A 19,607-nucleotide genomic window follows, 5' to 3' on the forward strand; every position below is an offset into this window, starting at 1 on the left:
GCTTCTTCCCGCGAGATTCACGTTGGTTGCAGATTTCTCTCTTCATTATCATTGCCATTAATAGCGTGTTATTATCTATCGGCAAACAATTGACTTGATAATTGATAAGGCATATTTAGGATCTCGGTCACGTTGTGATCCACGCCACGTCATACCCTTGCAGATTCAGCATAAGGGTTGCCTTCCTTCCACGTCGAACTAGAGCTCGTATAGGGAGGCATCCTCTTAGCAAGTCCCTTCCCAGAAAGCTTGGGACAGTGTCGCATGGCGCCATTCCGCGCATACCGGGTGACAATCACACGAAGGTACGATCTTGGGGGTATCGATCGTCAAGTCAAATCCGCGTATAATCGATCCTCAGACAACAGTATAAAATCCATTGACTTAGTCTACGAGGGGCTAAAGTCAGGAATCTCTCGATCAAGGCATGTGTGCAGGAACGCGGCCACCCCCGAACTAGCTCAATCCCTCATTGGAGACGCGACCATCCTGGCCCTTGATCCAAACGCGACCATCTTGACCCCTGATCCAGCTCGACCTCGATGCTTCTCCCAATCGATCGAGAGAGACACTCACGAACGTCGAAAACTCTGGACATCGACCTATGGACCAAACCGTGTCGATTCTTCGACCACGGCACGTAAGTTCACCGACAAAAATAATGACACATTGTTGAAACATTGATTATAATCAAAGAAGAACGTTCTCAGAATTATTTAAAAAATACTTTATTTCTACCTAATTAGTCAATTATTTAAAAATTTTTGATGATCAATTCATTTTCACTAACTCAGTAAAATATAATATTTGAAGAAAATTATACTAAAGATAGAATGTAATAAATGTAATTATATATATATATAATTAATATTTTTAAAATATATTAAATCGGATAATTTTACGGAATAAGGTTTTGAGTCGTTCGATGTATGACTCTATTATATCAATATAAGATGATATTTTAGATATTAAAAATATATACGAGATAACATTTTGGTGCAGTAATATATGTTTAAGAAAGACCACTTTTATTCCTGCAGGTGTGAAGAAGATGCGACTCTACAACTCGGAATGTAAAAGACGAAGCGACAGCTCACATCACCATAAGTGCATGCATGTGGATCACGCCAAGCAGAAGATGACAGGCTTAAAGCAGTTCCTCCATCACAGTGCCATCTCGTCGCCGGAGGGCAACTCGATCACTGTCTTGGAAACGGCGTCGTCTTCACGGCCGTGCAGTGGGTACGACACAGGGGGGAACTTGACCGTGTCGCCGCAGTTACTCTCCCTGCCGTTGGGGCAGCCGATGATCGACCTCCCGTCGCTGGAGACGCAGACGCGGATCTGGTAGAGGTAGTCTTCGTAGAAGAAAGGCCAGAGAATGTAATTCCTGGTGCACACCACCGTGAACGAGAACCCGATCCTGGGCACCAACGCGTCGTTGATGTCGTCCAGGCTGTAGCTCTTCGTCGCGTGCGGTATGATCCCACTCGAGCCCAGGTTGACGAGGGGGTCCACCTTCTTCCTGAGTTGAAGCGCCCGGTCGAAGTAGAGCGACTGGTTGAGGCTGGAGCAAGTGCCGTAGGTGCACCACACGTCCTTCCAGTGGGGCATCCCGCTGTTGCTGGGACAGGTCAGGTTGGCGTAGTACGTGTACAAGTTGTCGAGCATGTTCACCAGCTGTCCAAACAAGACAAAGCGGTCATCATCGACATCTCGGCCGAGTTAGCTCGGGTGGAGGAGGCTAACGAGACTCACCGGAAGTATCTTGAAGACGCAGCTTTTGCTGCACCCGGTGACCGGTTTACCGGTGGCGCTGTCGTAGGTTTCCAGGGCTTGGACGAGGAAGTCCGCCGCCGGCTCGCCATTCGTCGGCATACAGCACTTCTCTGTCGGTTGCAAGCTAGCACAGTAGCTTCCTGGCCACTGCAGTGAGAAGGACATCATACCATCACCCATCTTGCCATCGATGGTTACTACTACTGCAGGAAACCAGAACCGAGTAGAGGGTAACTATACCATGAGGGTCAAGATCAGGTAGTCGGGCTTCGAAGCTGCCCTTGCCGCCGGAGAGGAAGACAAGCATAACAGCAAGACAAGCAAGCAGATCCCAGGAAGAGCCTTGAGGATAGCCATTCTGCAGGAGCTGTCGAGTTGCCTTGGTGATGGTGGATAATATAAGCCCATCGTGGAACACACTGGTTGTGGCCTGGTGGTGGCGGGATCCATGGCAACTCTATCAAGAAATGGCTGTCCTCGTCTCAGCCATCAGCCTCTCCCCACGAGTTTCACGTGGCTTGCAGATCTCATCGCTTTCGAGAAATGGTCGCCGTGCTGTTCACCACCAATTTAATGATGACATTACAATAATGGCACAGTACAAGATCAGATGATGCTCCATGTGACTGACTTCTTTTATGATTCGGGAACGGACAAGGAGATGGAAGCATTGATTACAGTCGAGCCACCCAAACGAGACCCCACTCCTCGCCATCAAATGTTCTTATCTTCACAGGCCGAACATCATTGAAGCTACTAATAAGAAGAAGATGGATAGCAACCTGATCGAAACAAGAACAATGTTGAGATGGGGAGGGGTTACGAACCGGTTCTGAGAAAGATTTCTAGATGTGATTTCCTCTAAAGAAATCACGCATTAATTTGTTCTTGACCAAGTAAAACATATCTCGGAGATTGCTTGACAAGAAAAATGTATTCAGATCGTTCATAATTTCATTTAAGAAAACCGATCTAGAAGGATTTTTTTTTGGCGACAATTAGGGATTGAAAATAGTCACGATTAAGCCACTAAGTAGGGATGATGGTAGTTTCAGAACCGTCAATTTTGATTTCCGAAATCAGCAACCGAGAAAATAAAGAATTAAAAATAATTATAATGAATATCAAACTCTTTCCTCCAATTACTATATGTTAGGATAAAAAATATTGTCGATGCATGTATTAACATGATGTGATCCTGATCCGCATACGAGGAGTCGATAGAACAAGATTTCTTCGATCTCGTTCATATACAAAGACTAAGATTGAAAGGGGTTTTCCGAGCTGATTTATCTAATGCTTAACTTAGCACTTAGTTGCATACAAAGACATATTTTTTTTTAATGAAGATCCTATAGAGAAGAAAGTTCGAACTCAACTATCTTTTTTATTTTTATGATATATTTTTGTGAATATTTTTATAGGAAAACTAGTTTATAATCAACTCAAACTACCTTTTAATATTCCTGAAATATTCCTACAGATATTTTGTAAGAAAGTCTGAATTGTCTTATGGGAATAATTCACGATTAGCTAGTTTTTAATTGATCTGAATTATCTTCAATTTTTTATGAATATTTAAATATTTCATCGAGGAGGTAGCTTAATAAATCGGTAATTGACTCGAGCTATCTTTTTGAGTTCGAATAGAAAATGTTGGCTTAATATGACATTGACGTTACGAACGATGACTAACCAATTTAATATTTTCTTTCGCTATGTGTAGTCAAACACTATGTGAGTTGTGTTCAAACCACAAACTCTACGTAGCTAAAGAAAAAAAAAAAAGTAAGATTATTTTGTATGATCTATATTGATCAAACGATAAACAAGAAAAAAATAGAAAAAGGTAAGATAAGATTATTTTTTATGGTCTCATCGAATAAAGTTTATGTCGTCGAAACAATTTCTATGGTTACAAGAATAGTGGAAGTCTCGTCAAGAGGAAACAAAAGAATATGGAATATGTGGATCTCCTTTTTCCACGAAGGAGAGATGGCAGAAGAATTTTGTGTTCGAATCCCATCATTTATTTTGTATCAAAAAAAGACACTAATTCAACGAAAAGCTGAACACAAATGATGGAGAGATGGAGTTTAGATATCAAACGTATGGGAATTTTACCTTCATTAAGTAAAATCCCAACTTGTTCATGACAGGTAATATGCTCTGTTGTTATTTGATTAATCTTAGAGACAGAGATCATAAAACAACATCTTATTCCAGTAGATCGCAAGACGATGATGACATCCTACACACAGGCAAGTCATCATGTTTGAGTGCCAAGATGATGATGATGACATCCGCATGAAAAGAGGGCAGTAATCCGTGGATCGATCACTGAGCCATCGCCTTGTCCGATGGCAACTTGATATGGCCGGCCGCCGGATGGCGCGGGCGCCCGAGCATGTCGTCCGTGAACGGGTAGAACTTGACCATACTGCCGCAGTTGCTCTTCCTGGCGAAGGGACAACCGATGAGAGACTTGCCGTCGGCGGAGACGCAGATGCGGACTCTGGAGAGCAGGTATTCCCGACTCAGCACGCCCATCTCCGTGGTGCACTCCACCACCGCCGAGAACCCGATCTTGGGCACCAGCGCGTCCTCGATGTCCTCCAAACTGTAGCTCTTCGTCTCCGACGGGATGATGGCTTGAGATCAGGAACAGATCCATGCGTTAGCTGCAGACACTTGTAAGCTCGAGGTCGGCGTGCAGGGCAGGGCTGCTTACCTTTGGAGCCGAGAGCACGGAGGATGTCCACTCGAGCCCGGAGCTGAAGCGCCCGGCCGAAGTAATTCACCTCGCTGAGGCTGGTACAGTTGCCGTAGGTACACCAGGCGGCCTTCCACACTTGCTTCCCGTTCTGGGCTGGGCAGCTCAAGCTGGGCCAGTAGGCGTTCAAGTCGTCCAACAGATCGACAAGCTGTGGCATGCGCAGAGTGATCAGTGTGGGTCGGGAGCAGCGGAGATCATCGACTGCATACATCTAATCTGGCCTATTACCGGGTTTATCAAGAAGCGGCAGTTGGGTTCGCACTTGGCGACGAGCTTGCCGGTGGCGCTGTCGTAGGTCTCCATGGTCTCCACCAGGAAGTCTGGCTCGGGGTTGTCGACGAGCGGGTCAACGCAGCAGGTCGGCTTCCCGTTCCACCCTGGCTGGCAGCGAGTCCCCGGCCACTGCAGGAGTCACGATCCATTAGACTTCATTAGCAAGTCACGGTAGGACTCATCGATTGCACAAGAAGGGCTTTCTGTAAAGCCGAAACAAAAGAGAGAGAGGAATAGGTACTCTGAGAGACAGGATCATGTAATCGTATGAAGCAGCTGCTAGCGCACAAGAGGCGGCACACAAGAGGAAGCAGAACGTTGGAAGAGCCTTTGAGCCAGCCATTCCGCAGAGGTGGGGAGGATGATCGGGGGAGATGATGAGTCTGATGGCTCTAAATAAGCACGAAGTCACACCCACCCACCGATAATTGTTGGGCTACATCGATATTTTTCTCGTGAGTATAATATAATATAATGCACCTCGATTGCGGCATGGGGGTCGTAAAATACTGCACTTCGCTTTAAATTTGTACACCAACGTGAAACACGTGGGACGTTCCCGCATCCCGCAATCGTAGTGGGTTGGAAAGTGCGAGGAAAAAAAGAAGGATTTTATTTGATTATAGTCTCTCATAGCATATTATACTCTTCATCTAAATTAGGGATTAAAAGGCTTCGAGACCAAGCAAGTGAATAATAATAAAATAATATATTAAAAAATCGGTCAAGAAAAAATCCGTAAAAATATTTTATTAATCTTTGAGCATGCTTTCTGATAAGAATTAAACGAAGAATATAGAAAGATAGAAGTTGTAGAAGAAACTACGAAATGTATAAGATGTAATTGTTTAGTTCATTTTGATAGTAAGTTCTTGATAGTTATTTACACACACTCAGCAGGGAGGTTATACATATTCAGCATGGAGGATTTTTCTCAACTGCTTAGAGATTTCCTCAACTGCTTTGAGGAAATCTTATCTACTTATCATGCCCCTTGAGCTTCCATCAAGGATGCCGATCTTGGACCGATGAAATGAAAAAACTTTACGGGCGAGAGGCTTTGTGAGTGAGTCTGCTAGTTGATCGGTTGTATGTACGTGAGAAACACGGAGTTGATGTCTGACAACTTGATCTCGCATGAAGTGGAAGTCAATGGCTATGTGTTTCATGCGGGAATGGAACACTGGATTAGCACATAAGTAGGTAGCTCCAATATTATCACAATATATTGTAGGAATAACTGTGGAGTTGACGTTGAGTTCATTGAGCAGATTTGTGACCCAATTGAGTTCAGCAGCGGCGGTGGCGATGGCACGATATTCAGCTTTAGTTGTAGATCGTGCAACCGTCTTTTGTTTTTTTGAACTCCAACTGATTAGAGTAGCTCCAAGGAAAACAATGTATCCGGACGTAGAAGTTCTATCATCAAAGTTCCCTGCCCAATCAGCATCAGCAAAAGCATGGAGATGGAGTGAAGTATTTTTGCAAAGAAAAATACCATGATTAAGAGTCCCTTTAAGATACCGCAAAATTCGTTTGACTGCAGACCAATGCGTAGTAGATGGTCGATGCATGATTGCGATAATTTATTGACGGCAAATGAAATATCTGGACGGGTGAGAGCCAAGTACTGTAAGGAGCCAAGGACTTGTCGATATTGAGTCAAATATGTAGTAGGACTTCCATCACATAATTTAAGTGACTCACTAGTAGAGAGAGGAGTTGTAACCTCTTTCGCATCCTGCATGTTTGTCTTTGATAATAAATCTTGAATATACTTTCTTTGTGATAGGAAGAGACCTGAATGTGTAAATGTTGCTTCCACTCCCAAAAAGTAGCTTAAAGTTCCTAGATCTTTGAGGGAGAATCGATCGGCCAAGTGCTTTAGAAATGCCTGAGTCTTCAAAGGATCATTTCCTGTGACAATAATATCATCCACATATACTAAAAGATATATTATGCTTTCATTGTGCTATCAAATGAATAACGAGGTATCAGACTTGGAATTGATGAAGCCAATTGAGGTCAAAAACGATCCAAGCTCGTTATACCAAGCTCTTGGAGCTTGACGAAGTCCATAAATAGCTTTTTGAAGTTTACAAACATGCCTCGGATATTGAGGATGAACGAAACCAGGAGGTTGCTGCATAAAGACATCTTCAGTAAGTGTCCCCTGTAAAAAGGCATTGTTAACATCCAATTGTCGTATGTGCCAGCCCTTTGAGATGGCCAAACTCAAGATAAGACGGATTGTTGTAGGTTTAACAATGGGACTAAATGTCTCTGTGAAGTCGACACCAGGTCGTTGATGAAACCCTTTGGCGACTAGACCTGCTTTATATCTAGCAACGGATCCGTCTGGGTTCCGCTTAATTCGAAAGACCTATTTACACCCGATGATATTTTGTGTGTGATGAAAGGGTACTAAGGTCCATGTAGAGTCATGGAGGAGAGCATCATATTCGTCACACATGGCTTTACGCCAGTGAGAAGATTTTTGAGCTTGAGTGATTGTAGTGGGTTCACTGGCCTCAATGGAGGAACTTGTTTTAGCATGTAAGTCAAGGACTTGACGTGGTTTGACAATACCACTTTTGGAGCGTGTTGTCATTGGATGTCGAGGGGGAATAGAAGTGGTAGATTATGTTGGGGGTATAGCCAAGGGCGAGTCACTGTCATGGACCGGGCCAACCGTCGGCACGACAATGTCACTAGGTCTAGGAGAAGGTAAAGCCAGTGGCAATGTTGCCGAAGGTATTGCTTCATTAATAGGGGAAATTTGTGAGGAAGGGAGTGGAGAAATAGAGGGAGTGAGAAGCTGTTGAACTGGAGTAATAGTAGTATGCGGATCTTGAGGGTAAGGACTAGATGGTGTCATTGGAGGTTCGTGTGATGAGATCGGAGGGATATTCCAGTGATGCATGTTTATCGGAGTAGCTGGCATGGTAGGATTATTTTGAAAAGGAAAGACAGACTCCTCAAAAATAACAAGACGTGATATAAAGACTTTTTTAGTTTGAGGTTCATAGCATCGAAAAACATTATGTTCAAGAGAGTAGTCTATAAAAGTGCAAGGCTTAGATCGTGGTGTTAGCTTATGTGACACATAGGGACGAAGCCATGGATAACATAAACATCCAAAAACTTTGAGTTTATGAAGGTTTGGAAGCTTATGGAATAATTTTTCAAATGGCGACTGGTATTGTAAGATTGGAGTGAGCATACGATTAATGAGATAAACTGTAGTTTGAAAAGCTACTGACCAAAAATGTGGTGGCATGGATGCTTGATGTAGAAGGGAGAGACCAGTTTCAACGATATGCCGATGTTTGCGTTCGGCAGAGCCAACCAATTGGGAAGTATGTGGGGGTGACTTGAGGTGTTGTATACCACAAGCAGAGAGACAGGATGCGAGGGCTTGATATTCGCCTCCGCCATCAGAGTAAACTGTTTTAATAGAAGATTGAAAAAAATTCTCGACCAACTTTCGAAAGTTGGTAAATACTGTGGAAACATCAGATTTATGGTAGAGAGGATATAACCATATGTACTTAGTAAAATAGTCTACAAAAATGACATAAAAGCGAAACTTGTCAAAAGAAGGAATTAGGGCAGGGCCCCACACATCGGTATAAATGATTTCAAATGGTTTAGAGCAAGAAATTGAGGTTGTCTCAAAAGACAGTTTATGACTTTTATTGCAAAGACAAGCATCGCAATGATTGACAGTGTTACTGATTTTCAAGGTAGGAAGAGAATAACGAGAAAGTAATTTTTGCTGGATAAAAGGAGAGGGATGACCAAGACGACAATGCCATACATCAACTGGAGCTACGACTGAAGAGTGAGCAGTAGGAAGGGTAATTTGCGAAGCGGATGGCCACTCATAAATGTTGTCTTTGTTCTGGCCCTGGACCAAGGATGCCCCCGTGCTCAAATCCTTAACAAGAAAAAAGTTAGGGAAGAATTCAATTGAGGTATTATTTTGTTTACAGAATTGAGAAACGAAAATGAGGTTTTTTTTAATGTTAGGTGCACACAAAACATCATCGAGTGTAAAAGTTGTGGTAAGTGAACTAAGCGTTGAGGAACCAGAATGAGTAATAGGAATTCTTTTACCGTCACCGATGATGATAGCTTCATTTCCGTCATAAGTGTTGTGGATGGACAAGTTTTGAAGATCAGAGATGATGTGATGAGAGGCACCCGAGTCCACAATCCAATTGGGTTGGGTAGGAGTTGGAGTAGCCATGAAATTCGCCTAAGGCCACTGTGATGGAGTAGGGAGTCTAGGGCGAGACCGACAGACTTTCGCCGAATGTTCGACTTTATCACATAGTTGGCAAACGACTCGTTGGTGGCTTGTGAAGTCAGGATGCAATGGCTGAAAGTTACCACCTTGATATGGATAAGGGGGGTTTGGTTTGGGCCCCATTTGGCTAGGAGGCAACTTAGCCAAATCGTTGTTGGCGTGCTTATTGTACTGGTTGCTCTTTCTCTTGGATTTTTGATTGACCTGAGCTGTAATAGGTGGTCCGGGCAACCTATCATCATGCTTCAAGTATGTCTCATAGTCGATCAACTTATCATAAAGTTCTTCAAATGATATTGGTGAGTCGCGTGCCCGAAGTGCTGTTGTCAGTTCTTTGTACTCGCCTCCTAGGCCATTGAGGGTATGTATTAAGACTTCTTCATCACTGAGAGAATGATCTATCAAAGCTAAATCATCGATGATAACTTTGATATGTTGTAGATAATCAGCAATAGTACTTCCCTCTTGTTTCGTTTTCATCAGATTGGAGAGAAGTCTGAGCATGCGAGTACGCGAGCGATTTGCCAAAGTTGTTTGAAAACTTGCACCATGCTTCTGCATCAGTCGTACATGAGGATATCAGCGGGGCAATGGATCCAGCAACGGAAGCTTGAATAGCTTGGAGGATGAGGCGATCTTGACGTAATCATAGTTTATGGGCTGGATTTGGCACTGGACTGGGTTCATCTGGGATGTTGATCATTTCAGGTGGACATTGGAGAGAGCCATCAACGTAACCTAGGAGATCATAGCCAAATAGAAGATTAGAAAGTTGTGCTCGCCAAGATGCGTAGTTGCCGCCTTTGGATAATTTGAAGGGAATAAGTGCTGCAGCATTGATGGTGATAAGACTTTGGGAAATGCTTAGAGTCCCTGCAGAAATAGGGACAGGAATATCGGAAGAGGAAAATGAAGACATCCCAGATATTTTGTGGTGGTTTAAGTGATCTTTACAAAAGATGTAAAGATATAGGAGGGGAGGAAGAGAAAAGTAGATCGATGCACTACAAAGGAGGCTATAGCGATGCACTACAGAGGAGGCTGCAGCGATGCACTACAGAGGAGGCTGCAGCGATGCACTACAGAGAGGCTGCAGCGATGCACTACAGAGGAGGCTACAGCGATGCACTACAAAGGAGGCTGTAACGATGAGCAAGAAATCTGCAGCGATTAGGTGAAAAGAAAGAAGAAGAAAAAAAAAATCTGCAGTAGTTACAGTTGTAGAGAAATTGTTGCGGCAGAGGGAAGCGGCTGCAGATGGAAGCTGTAAAAACTGCAATCATTCCTATTACCGCAGGAAGGCAGTGACGGCTGTGGCGGTAAGGATGGCAGCAGCAACACTTCTCGCTCGAGTGAGATGAGGAGGAAAGGTCGCTGACAAAGGAATAGTTGCCAGGACGACGGAAAAGCAGTAGTAGAAAGCCTTTTCTTTTGCCGTCGGAGTTGGAGAAGCAACAGTGATGAGTCGGAAGCGAGAAGAGAACTTGCTCTAGGCAAGTGGCTACCATGATAAGAATTAAACGAAGAATATAGAAAGATAGAAGTTGTAGAAGAAACTATGAAATGTATAAGATGTAATTGTCTAGTTCATTTTGATAGTGAGTTCTTGATAGCTATTTATACACACTCAGCAGGGAGGTTATACATATTCAGCATGGAGGATTTTTCTCAACTGCTTTGAGGAAATCTTATCTACTTATCACTTTCAACCATGCATTTTTTAAACATATTCGTCCATTTGAAATATCATATCTTTAATCCCATATTACATATTATATGAATTGGATATATGTACTTCCATTATTTTACTTAAATAATAATTTAAATTTATTAAATTAAAATTATGCCCGTGGACATTATTGTGTGATCGAAACTGAGAACGAAGACTCGAACAATGCAAAGGTCTGTAAGGTCTCATCGAATCTTCTTCCTTTGTCTTCTCTTTTACGCCATCGGCCGTACCGATGCATTCGATCCGGAGTTGGGCCTTCTCCGCCCTGATCCTGGCTGTCGCCGTCCTCTTCTTCTTCTTCGACTGGCCGTCTCCTCCTCTTCAAGAAATAGCCGGAGATATTCCCGGATCCTTGAATGACATCGCTGTGACGGTAGGCCATGGCTTCGATTTCTTTCTCTCCCCTTCCTCTTCCTTACCTTCTTTTCCCTTCCAATAGGGCGTATTTTGGCCTTATATGAACCATCGACAGATGCTACAGATTGACACGATATCGTACGCCTCCAAAACCGTGGGGTGCATGCCACGTCAAGCGCCAACGATGCAATTGTGCGACTTGACCACCCCAAAAGCTAGGGGCGGTGCTGTCTGCTGCTAGGGCAGTGTTGTCTGACGCCTCTCGAGCACCCCCGAAGATGCCATCTCGTCAGAGAGGTTGTTCCGCACCCAGAGTCAACGACCATGTCGGACCAGGGCCCGACCAATTCCCGCACGTAGGTATAAATACCCGCGACCTGATCCAAAAAAAATGGAGAAAAGGGGGAGAGATTTAGAACGAATCTAACTTGCTCGTTGGAGGGGCCAAAGTTGGGACTTACCCGACGAGGGTCTTTTTGCAGAGAGGCAGTCGTCGCTGAGACGCGAATGTCTTCTTCACACGGATGGTGCCGGGTACGCAGAGGAGGGTGGCCCAACGAGTCGGACCCGACAAATGTGAACTCGCATCTCACATCTCCAAGAGGCTTCCACACCACAAGGAGGATCCCCAACCATCCGAGGGGATGAGAGGACGCATCTTCCCATGAACAATGCTTATATAGGCCAGCTTTGGAATGCCGGCTCGCAGCAAGGCTCAAGCCGACCTTGCCACCTCAACCGGCGCTCGATGCGTTTAAGGGGCGCAACTACTCAAACGATAGTAATTCCGCCAGAAGTTCCCGACGTCGGTAGGTGGGCCTAGGCGTGCTGACATATTAGTCATGACATATTTGTTCACTAACATTTTGACACTAGAAGGAGGGCCCATGTTGCAGGAACAGCTGGTAGGAACGTGCCCCGGGAGGGAGCCCCCGACCGACCTCCCTTTCGCTGAGCCAGAAGGACAACCCCTCTCCTCCCCTACGGACGGAAGGATACCAATTTCAACTCTTGATCGTTACTGGCGCCTGATCAACGACCCGGGACTGTCCCCCCCGAGGCTTGCCCTGGGGGGCCCGGCTGTGACGCATGAGGCATTCCTTAGCCTAACCAAGCAAGTACAGACCATGACAGGCATGATGCACTCACTCGCCCCCGATCACCCCCAAAATCGGGCAGCCCCCGACGCCCCCGACCAATTCGGCCCAACAATCCTCGAACGGGGAACAGCTCGGGGTTGGGGCAGCCTCATGGCGAGCAATGGACCCGAGGGGTCCTCCCGTGCAGAATGTGCCTGCACCTTGCCAAGCCACCCCATCTCATCTAGAGCCTGATACTATATCGTCTGACTCGGCGAACGACTCACTCAGAGCCCAGTTGTCCCGGGTCAATCAGCACCTAGACGCGTTCCAGCGCGAGCTTCAGAGATCGCGTAGTGAGCCCAACGAGGGCATTTCAGGCGGGTCCCCCTTTACCTAAGAAGTACAAGATAAGCCGGTACCCCTCAACTTCAGGTTCCCGACGTTGGAAACGTACGATGGAGGCTCGATCCCATGGAGCATGTCTCTGTATTCCAGGCCCAGATGGCCCTCTATGGTGCCTCCGATGCGGACGTGGTTCAGCTGGCTGCGCCAAGCTTCAGTCTAGTCCTTCGACCAGTTGACCGAGGAATTCGAGCAAAGCTTCCTCACCAGCGCGCGGCCCAGGCCCTCCATGGCCACTTTGCGTGCACTATCTTAGCGCGAGGACAAGTCGCTCTCTCAGTTCGTGGCACGGTTCGCACCGAGATCCGAGGTTTTTCAGATGCTCACTCTTCTCTAATCTTGCAAGCCTTTATGATGGGTCTCAAACCTTCAAGGTTCTTTTGGTCATTGATCGAGAAGCCGCCAGCGACCATCTCTAAGATGCTTCTACGCGCCAACCAGTACGTTGTCGTCGAGGCTTTGGTGGCGAGGAGGCGTGTGGAAGTCAAGAAGCCCAGGATGGAGCTGTCTCGAGGAACGACCTCGGCGTTCCCGACGCCTCCCCGCCGGGGGCCCAACCGACAAGAGCTGCTACTCCCAAGAACCCCACCTCTCCTCCTAAACGCATCCCGCATCGAGATCTTCCTCCAGATCAAAGAGACGGGCCTCTTACAACAGCCTTGCCCTATGAAGGCCGCCCATAGAGACCAATCTAAATACTGTGGGGATCCGTCGGCACGCCCCGGAGGTGGGGGAGAAGTAATAGGGCATATTTTGGCTCTAGATGAATCACCAACAAACGTCACAAACCAACAGCCACGAACGCAACGCCATACGCCACCAGAACCATGGGGTGCACGCCACGTCAAGTTCGGTATTATGCTATTGTGCGACTTGACCACTCCAAGAGCTCAAGGCGGTGTCGTCTGCTTTTGGGATAGTGTCGTCTGACGCCGCTCAAGCACCTCCAAGGACGCCATCTCGTCAAAGAAGTTATCCCACCCCCACGAAAGTCAGTGGCCACGCCGAACTGAGGCACAACCAACTCTCACACTCAAGTATAAATAACCCCGTCCGATCCCGAGGAGAGAAGAAAAAAAGGAGGAAGAAAAAATAGGGGAATCCAAACTAATCTGACTTGCTCGTCGGAGGAGCCAAAGTCGGGAGACACCCGACGAAGGTCGTTTTGCAGGGAGGTGATCGACACTGAGCTGCGAGCGTCTCCACCCTAAAGTTGTCACTTAATGCGCAGAGGAGGGTGGTCCAGCGGTTTGGATCCCAACCAGCGTCGACCTGCATCTCCCATCTCAAGGGTGTGCCCACGTCGTGCGGAAAGATTGCCAACTATCTCCGGGACGAGAGGACACATCTCGCCATAAACGACGCTCGGGTCGGTTGGCTTCGGAGTGCTAACCCCCAGTCGCTCACGAGGACCCGACCGACTCTGCCGCCTCAACCCTCGCCCGAAACGCTTGAGAGGCGCAACCACCTCATCATCCTAATCATTCCACCAGAAGTTTCCGACGTCGACCCGTGGACCAAACCGTGCTGTCTCATTAGCCATGGTACTTTTGTTCACTAAAAGACATCAAACATATGGAAATTTTACCTTTATTAATTAAAATCCCAACTTGTTCATGACCGGTAATATGCTATGTGATTATTTGATTAATCTTAGAGATAGAGATTATAAAACATCATCTTATTCCAGCAGATGGCAAGACGACGATGACATCCTACACACAGGCAAATCATCGTGTTTTAGTGCCAAGATGATGATGATGATATCCGCATGACATCGTACACATATCGCCTTGTCCGATGGCAACTTGATATGATCGGCCGCCGGACGGCGCGGGCGCCCGAGCATGTCGTCCGTGAACGGGTAGAACTTGACCTTGCTGCCGCAGTTGCTCTTCCTGGCGAAGGGACAACCGATGATAGACTTGCCGTCGGCGGAGACGCAGATGCGGACTCTGGAGAGCAGATATTCCCGACTCAGCACGCCCATCTCCGTGGTGCACTCCACCACCGCCGAGAACCCGATCTTGGGCACCAGCGCGTCCTCGATGTCCTCCAAACTGTAGCTCTTCGTCTCCGACGGGATGATGGCTTGAGATCAGGAACAGATCCATGCGTTAGCTGCAGACACTTGTAAGCTCGAGGTCGGCATGCAGGGCAGGGCTGCTTACCTTTGGAGCCGAGGGCATGCAGGATGTCCGCTCGAGCCCGGAGCTGAAGCGCCCGGCCGAAGTAATTCACCTCGCCGAGGCTGGTACAGTTGCCGTAGGTACACCAGGCGGTCTTCCACTTCTGCATCCCGTTCTGGGCTGGGCAGCTCAAGCTGGGCCAGTAGGCGTTCAAGTCGTCCAACAGATCGACAAGCTGTGGCATGCGCAGAGTGATCAGTGTGGGTCGGGAGCAGCGGAGATCATCGACTGCATAGATCCAATCAGGCCTATTACCGGGTTTATCAAGAAGCGGCAGCTGGGTTCGCAGTTGGCGACGAGCTTGCCGGTGGCGCTGTCGTAAGTCTCCATGGTCTCCACCAGGAAGTCTATCTCGGGGTTGTCGATGAGCGGGTCACCGCAGCAGGTCGGCTTCCCGGCCCACCCTGGCTGGCAGCTAGTCCCCGGCCACTGCACGAGTCACGATCCATTATACTTCATTAGCAGTTCACCGCAGGAGTCATCGTTTGCACAAGAAAGGCTTTCTGTAAAGCCGAAACAAAAGAGAGAGAGAGAGAGAGAGAGAGAGAGAGAGAGAGAGAGAGGAATTAGGTACTATGAGAGACAGGATCATGTAGTCGTATGAAGCAGCTGCTAGCGCACAAGAGGCGGCACACAAGAGGAAGCAGAACGTGGGAAGAGCCTTTGAGCCAGCCATTCTGCAGAGGTGGGGAGGATGATCGGGGGAGAGACCCTTCGTGAGGTGACGAGTCTGATGGCTCTATATAATCACTACAGTGAAGACACACCCACCTGCCGATAATTGTTGGGCTATATCGATATTGTTCTCATGAGTATAATATAAGATAATGCACCGCGACTGCCGTCAGGGGGTCTTAAAATAATGCACTTCGCTTTAAATGTCGTACACCGACGTGAAACCTGTTGGACGTTCCCGCATCTCGCCATCATAGTGGGTTGGGAAGTCAAAGGAAAAAAAGAAGGAATTTATTTGATTATGGTCTCTCATAGCTATAGGATTATTCATATCTCCATCCCATCTCCACCCCTTGCTACCACCGTGGACTATGAGGCATCGTCAATACTTAATGTTGTCGATGTTTTTATGGGGGAGGAGGCAACCAACTCCACCAGCCATGGACCCTACCCTTCCCATACATTACACTCATCTTATTAACCATCGTCGTACACTTTCTTCCCATGTTGTTTGAGTTGTATGATCGAGCAACAAAAATAGTGTGGCAGAAGCAAGCAAGGGCATGCTCATTCGACAAAAAGGGCTTGGAATCTAAGAAATAGAAAAGGAGATTGAGGACGAGGAGGATGGAAGCGAAAGATAATTTTATTAAATAAGGACATAACGAGAGTGAGGGTAGAGATGAAAATGATTATATGATGCGATATAAATCAGAAATAATCTCATCTTTTAGAAAATAACTAAAGCAAATAAAACAAAAAGTGACACTAGTGGAAAAAGAAAATAAAAAATTTAAGATTTTTTTGAGAGAATTTACTATATATATATATATATATATAAATATATAAAACTTTATGATCTTAGAATAATCATATACTCTTCATCTATATTAGGGATTAAAAGACTTTAAGACCAAGAGGGAAAACACAAGCAAGTGAATAATAATAAAATAATATATTAAAAAATCGATCAAGAAAAAATCCGTAAAATATTTTATTCATTTTTTAGCATGCTTTCAACCATGCATTATCGAAACATATTCGTCCATTTGAAATATTATATCTTTAATCCCATATTACATATTATATGAATTGGATATGTATACTACCATTAGTTTACTTAAATAATAATTTAAATTTATTAAATAAAAATTTATGCCTGTTGACATTATTGTGTGATCGGAACTGAGAACGAAGACTCGAACAGTGCAAAGGTCCGTAAGGTCTCGCCGAATCTTCTTCCTTTCTCTTCCCTTTTACGCCGTCGGCCGTACCGATGCATCCGATCCGGAGCTGGGCCTTCTCCGCCCTGATCCTGGCTGTCGCCGTCCTCTTCTTCTTCTTCTTCTTCGACTGGCCGTCTCCTCCTCTTCAAGAAATGGCCGGAGATATTCCCGGATCCTTGTATGACATCGCTGTGAAGGTATGCCATGGCTTCGATTTATTTCTCCCCCCTTCCTCTTCTTTGGCCTTCTTTTACCTTATTTCTCAAGATGATATGTTGGATGTCGCAGGATATGGACGGGAATGATGTCAACCTGGGCAGCTACAGTGGGAAGGTTCTTCTCATTGTCAACGTTGCTTCCAAGTGGTATTTGCCGATGCCAAGCTTTTCTAATGAATATTACATTACAACTGGTGTCTTTGGACAACACCGAATGCATGCATGACAGAAAAATGTTGATGGTTGTCCTTCCTTCCTAGGGTATTGAATTAGGGTTTACTTTCCTGATCTCATGTGCTGCATTTAGGACTGAAGGGAGCATTCGGTGTAGAAAAGGGAAATCTAAGATTGTGCAGCACAATGATTTACTATGAAATTTTGCAAAGTGGTTCAATTGTTTCATCTCAAAGCATGGATGGTAGTGAAATTGTCTAGCTTGCAGGGTCCTATAGAGTCTCAGTAAACAATTTGGAAATGTTTGTAAATTTCACTTTCATGCACAAGAGGAGGGTTAAGGTTTGCTCCCTTTGTGGTCATGAATGTGGGAAGATCTGCTAAAAGGAAAAAAGGAAGGGCAGAGTATCAGTTTGTTCTTGGTCATAAAGTTTGTGTTTATGAAGAATAATTTAATATATAAGCTTTAGTTAATCGAATACAAGCAATTTTCTTGAATGGTAATCTTGAGTGCCCTGGAAAAATTTTGATGGGTTGTTGTGGCCTAATCTTTCACCTACAATTTAAACTAAGTTAGACAAAAGTGAAACTTCTTGTAACACTTCCCTGAACTATGAGCACTTGTGTTTAGGGATTGCTCTATTTGAGACTTCCAAGCAAATAACAAGGTGTAAGGTAATCAATCCTGCACATAAAGAGATACTGTTATCTATAACCTGGTTGCTATGTACCTTTCCTGTGTTGCAGTTGCAAGTATCAATTGCTTTTTGCTTAGAAGCTAAAACTATTGCAGTAATTTTGGTCTTCAGATATTTGTTTGTCTGCCTCACTCTGATTCCGACTCTTGATTACTGCAGTGGTTTCACAAATTCCAACTACAAGGAAATGAATGTTCTCTATGACAAGTACAAAGATAAGGGTCAGTTTTCTTCCTTTTTCATACTATATGGTTCAATGTTTTCATGTTCTTATGCAAAGATGTTGGAATCATTAAACAGGATTTGAAGTATTAGCATTTCCTTGCAATCAGTTTGCCAGTCAGGAGCCAGGAACCATTGAAGAAATTAAGGAGACTGCCTGCACAGTGTTCAAAGCTGAGTTTCCTATATTTGATAAGGTAATTGCTCTATGGCAAAGAATACTCTCATGCAGAAGGGATCGCTAATTTCTTTAATACATTTTACTTTTCCCCCATTTTTTTTCAACTCTACAGAATCCGCAAAATAATATCTTAAGCTACAACTTCTTTGTCTCTATCTCAAAGATTTTCTTGTAGAAACAAAGCTGGAACCTTTTTTTTATAATTATTGCAAGGTTATTGCTCGACACAAACTGTAATCCTCTTTCTGTCGCCCTATATGCTAGCAACCTTAGCCTGCTTAAGTCTCGAGAAGTGTAAAAGAATGTCTTCGACCTGCTCTGCTCTCACCTGCTTGCTTGGTAGGGTCTTTAGAAGCCAGATGCTTATTTGGCAACCAGCTCACAAGAAAAGTGAGCTGGTTGCCCAAAAAGGAAGATGAAACAGAGAAATAGAACTATGATGCATATTTTAGGGCTTTCAAGTCTTTTTTAGAATGATCGAGTATCTTCATCTAAATTCACAGAAATAAGGCAAAGAAACAGATAAAAGTTCTACATAACCACAAAATGAATATAATGACAGATAATAATTATGTGCTGTTATGAAATTTCGCAAATGTAGAGTAACTTTGGCATCTTGCTCATGTAATTCCAGATTGAAGTGAATGGCAACAATGCAGCAACTCTGTACAAGTTCTTGAAATCAAAGAAAGGTGGGTTCCCGGGGTCTCGCATCAAGTGGAACTTCACAAAGTTTCTCGTGGACAAAGATGGGAATGTCATTGACAGATATTCACCGACGACATCACCCTTAAAAATCGAGGTTCTACTCTCTGCTAGCTGCCATTTACTTTCAACTTTGTATCTGCAACAAGCTTACCATCACCACAATTGCTCTTGATGCAGAAGGACATTCAGAAGCTGTTGGCAACTTCATGATCGCGTGTAGATGTGCTGATCAAACTATTGTTAATGCATGATTCTAGTTGGAAATTGCCTTGGGTCATTTTGCGACTGTTACTATGTGAAGAAAGTTATCATGATCTATTGCTTCGTGGAAGCATATGTGACAATTTAGAAATAGTCTCAAATACTAATTGGACCGGTACATATCGATCCGTATTTAAGAGTTCTAATAGAGAACAATATTGAACATTCATTTGTATGATTTTTCAGTGACGATAATAATGGATTTGTATGATTATTTATTTATTTATATCTTTTGCTAATTTATTCATCAAAATTGATACCCAATCGATAGTTAAATCCTTCGTTGTACTAAACTCTATCAATTGCTAAACTTGTAATTATCACTTATCATATGGAATATTA

At 44.8% G+C, this 19,607-nt stretch overlaps 4 protein-coding genes across 4 annotated transcripts; 1 reads left to right on the forward strand and 3 right to left on the reverse strand.

Moving 5' to 3' along the window:
• Positions 1–1,007: 1,007 nt before the first annotated feature.
• Positions 1,008–2,213, reverse strand: LOC135592668 (ribonuclease 1-like). The gene is made up of 3 exons (XM_065082273.1): positions 2,020–2,213; positions 1,759–1,926; positions 1,008–1,680 (listed from the first exon to the last, which is right to left on the reverse strand). The coding sequence occupies exons 1-3, from the start codon at positions 2,185–2,187 to the stop codon at positions 1,165–1,167; spliced, it is 852 nt and encodes a 283-aa protein (XP_064938345.1). The 5' UTR covers positions 2,188–2,213; the 3' UTR covers positions 1,008–1,164.
• A 1,768-nt stretch (positions 2,214–3,981) lies between these two features.
• On the reverse strand, positions 3,982–5,231 carry LOC135592671 (extracellular ribonuclease LE-like). The gene is made up of 4 exons (XM_065082275.1): positions 5,070–5,231; positions 4,784–4,957; positions 4,511–4,703; positions 3,982–4,430 (listed from the first exon to the last, which is right to left on the reverse strand). The coding sequence occupies exons 1-4, from the start codon at positions 5,169–5,171 to the stop codon at positions 4,117–4,119; spliced, it is 783 nt and encodes a 260-aa protein (XP_064938347.1). The 5' UTR covers positions 5,172–5,231; the 3' UTR covers positions 3,982–4,116.
• A 9,056-nt stretch (positions 5,232–14,287) lies between these two features.
• On the reverse strand, positions 14,288–15,679 carry LOC135592669 (ribonuclease 3-like). The gene is made up of 4 exons (XM_065082274.1): positions 15,477–15,679; positions 15,158–15,331; positions 14,885–15,077; positions 14,288–14,804 (listed from the first exon to the last, which is right to left on the reverse strand). The coding sequence occupies exons 1-4, from the start codon at positions 15,576–15,578 to the stop codon at positions 14,395–14,397; spliced, it is 879 nt and encodes a 292-aa protein (XP_064938346.1). The 5' UTR covers positions 15,579–15,679; the 3' UTR covers positions 14,288–14,394.
• A 1,071-nt stretch (positions 15,680–16,750) lies between these two features.
• On the forward strand, positions 16,751–19,434 carry LOC103997527 (probable phospholipid hydroperoxide glutathione peroxidase). The gene is made up of 6 exons (XM_065082276.1): positions 16,751–17,000; positions 17,092–17,168; positions 18,053–18,114; positions 18,194–18,312; positions 18,931–19,098; positions 19,182–19,434. The coding sequence occupies exons 1-6, from the start codon at positions 16,854–16,856 to the stop codon at positions 19,212–19,214; spliced, it is 606 nt and encodes a 201-aa protein (XP_064938348.1). The 5' UTR covers positions 16,751–16,853; the 3' UTR covers positions 19,215–19,434.
• Positions 19,435–19,607: the final 173 nt, after the last annotated feature.

Source organism: Musa acuminata, chromosome BXJ1-9 (genome assembly GCF_036884655.1).
Source record: "Musa acuminata AAA Group cultivar baxijiao chromosome BXJ1-9, Cavendish_Baxijiao_AAA, whole genome shotgun sequence".
Taxonomy (NCBI): domain Eukaryota; kingdom Viridiplantae; phylum Streptophyta; class Magnoliopsida; order Zingiberales; family Musaceae; genus Musa; species Musa acuminata.

Excerpts from the sequence above, each read along its gene's own strand:
- LOC135592668 (XM_065082273.1), bottom strand. The coding sequence starts at position 2,187 with ATGGGCTTATATTATCCACCATCACCAAGGCAACTCGACAGCTCCTGC. Across the intron at positions 1,927-2,019 it reads ACCTGATCTTGACCCTCATG|TGGCCAGGAAGCTACTGTGC; the intron begins GTATAGTTACCC and ends TTCTCACTGCAG. Across the intron at positions 1,681-1,758 it reads GCGTCTTCAAGATACTTCCG|CTGGTGAACATGCTCGACAA; the intron begins GTGAGTCTCGTT and ends TTGTTTGGACAG.
- LOC135592671 (XM_065082275.1), bottom strand. The coding sequence starts at position 5,171 with ATGGCTGGCTCAAAGGCTCTTCCAACGTTCTGCTTCCTCTTGTGTGCC. Across the intron at positions 4,958-5,069 it reads ACATGATCCTGTCTCTCAGA|TGGCCGGGGACTCGCTGCCA; the intron begins GTACCTATTCCT and ends TGACTCCTGCAG. Across the intron at positions 4,431-4,510 it reads CCGTGCTCTCGGCTCCAAAG|CCATCATCCCGTCGGAGACG; the intron begins GTAAGCAGCCCT and ends CCTGATCTCAAG.
- LOC135592669 (XM_065082274.1), bottom strand. The coding sequence starts at position 15,578 with ATGGCTGGCTCAAAGGCTCTTCCCACGTTCTGCTTCCTCTTGTGTGCC. Across the intron at positions 15,332-15,476 it reads ACATGATCCTGTCTCTCATA|TGGCCGGGGACTAGCTGCCA; the intron begins GTACCTAATTCC and ends TGACTCGTGCAG. Across the intron at positions 15,078-15,157 it reads GCCGCTTCTTGATAAACCCG|CTTGTCGATCTGTTGGACGA; the intron begins GTAATAGGCCTG and ends CGCATGCCACAG.
- LOC103997527 (XM_065082276.1), top strand. The coding sequence starts at position 16,854 with ATGCATCCGATCCGGAGCTGGGCCTTCTCCGCCCTGATCCTGGCTGTC. Across the intron at positions 18,115-18,193 it reads TGACAAGTACAAAGATAAGG|GATTTGAAGTATTAGCATTT; the intron begins GTCAGTTTTCTT and ends ATCATTAAACAG. Across the intron at positions 18,313-18,930 it reads AGTTTCCTATATTTGATAAG|ATTGAAGTGAATGGCAACAA; the intron begins GTAATTGCTCTA and ends ATGTAATTCCAG.